Below are 1,107 nucleotides of genomic sequence, written 5' to 3'. Positions count from 1 at the left end.
TCAGTGGCTAGATTCCTCTGATTCACAGAAGGGTGATGAGGAGAAGTAGGATGAAGAGGAAGACTCTGGGACCTGGGAGGAAGAGGCCTTGGATTCACCATCACTGGGGCAGTCTGTCAGAGGGCCAGGGGGAGGGTTGGGAGCTGGTCCTCCACCCAGGAGACCACCCCCAGCGGTGGAAGCTGTGCCTTCCGGGGCTGTGCTAAGCAGGTCCTGCAGGTATTTGATGTAGCGGATGGCAGCTCGAAGGGTCTCCACTTTGCTGAGTCTCTTCTCTGCCAGCGCACCAGGAAGGTGCCCCCGGAGCCGGGCGTAGCCCTCGTTGACACACTTCACCCTCTGCCGCTCCCTCTCGTTGCGTTTCTGGATGAAGGCTGGTTCGAATGGGTAGTCATAGACTCCAAAGGGGCCATGGAATGGCACATAGGGGAACACCCCACCGTATGTGTCATAATAGGCTGGCTCCACATTGCTGGGGTAGAGCAGGAAAGGCATGCTCATTAAGGACTCTGTAGGGGGGAGGCGGGAATGCCCAGGAGGGGCCACAATTCCCAGCTGCATACAGCTGGGGGAAGTCACGGACCTCCGGTCCACCAAGGCCCGGCAGAAGTTACTGTTCATGATCTCTATCGAGACAGACCCAGAGGAATCCCCCCTCTCCACGGTCTAAAGAGAAATCCACCTTCAGGGTGTAAGTCACATCTCTAGCCACAGTTTAGATTTGGAAAGAGATGCTGGAGTTTTTTCTCCTTAGAAAGGTGTCTGGGGGCTTTCAGGTGCTAATATAAGCCATTACTCCTGAAAAAGAACCTTCTTCCCTCAAAGCTAACCAGTTTCATCTGAAATGATGGCTGCTGCTCAGGAGGCCACCTGGTCACCCTCTCCGACCTTCCAATTTCCCATGGGCAAGTCAACAAATCTTTTCACTGCACATTTTCTGTAGAAGGAACATAAACAAGTCTTTCTGGCTCTATCTCTGGGACTCCATTCCTCAGACACATACGAGCTAGCTCCTTCTTCTTTTTTTTATTCAGAACATAGACAAGGAGGAATTTCACTAGAGAATTGGTGGTCAACTTCTGGGAATGGTGGGAAGAAATCTAGATG

The 1,107-nt window shown here is 52.5% G+C and overlaps 1 protein-coding gene across 1 annotated transcript; it reads right to left on the bottom strand.

Annotated features, from left to right (window-relative positions):
- ASCL5 (achaete-scute family bHLH transcription factor 5) lies at window positions 1-621 on the bottom strand. The gene has a single exon (XM_027843385.1). The coding sequence runs from the start codon at window positions 619-621 to the stop codon at window positions 1-3; it is 621 nt and encodes a 206-aa protein (XP_027699186.1).
- Window positions 622-1,107: the final 486 nt, after the last annotated feature.

Source organism: Vombatus ursinus, unplaced genomic scaffold (genome assembly GCF_900497805.2).
Source record: "Vombatus ursinus unplaced genomic scaffold, bare-nosed wombat genome assembly UNPS02014909.1, whole genome shotgun sequence".
NCBI classification, from domain to species: domain Eukaryota; kingdom Metazoa; phylum Chordata; class Mammalia; order Diprotodontia; family Vombatidae; genus Vombatus; species Vombatus ursinus.
This window is presented reverse-complemented; position numbering and strand designations above follow the sequence as displayed.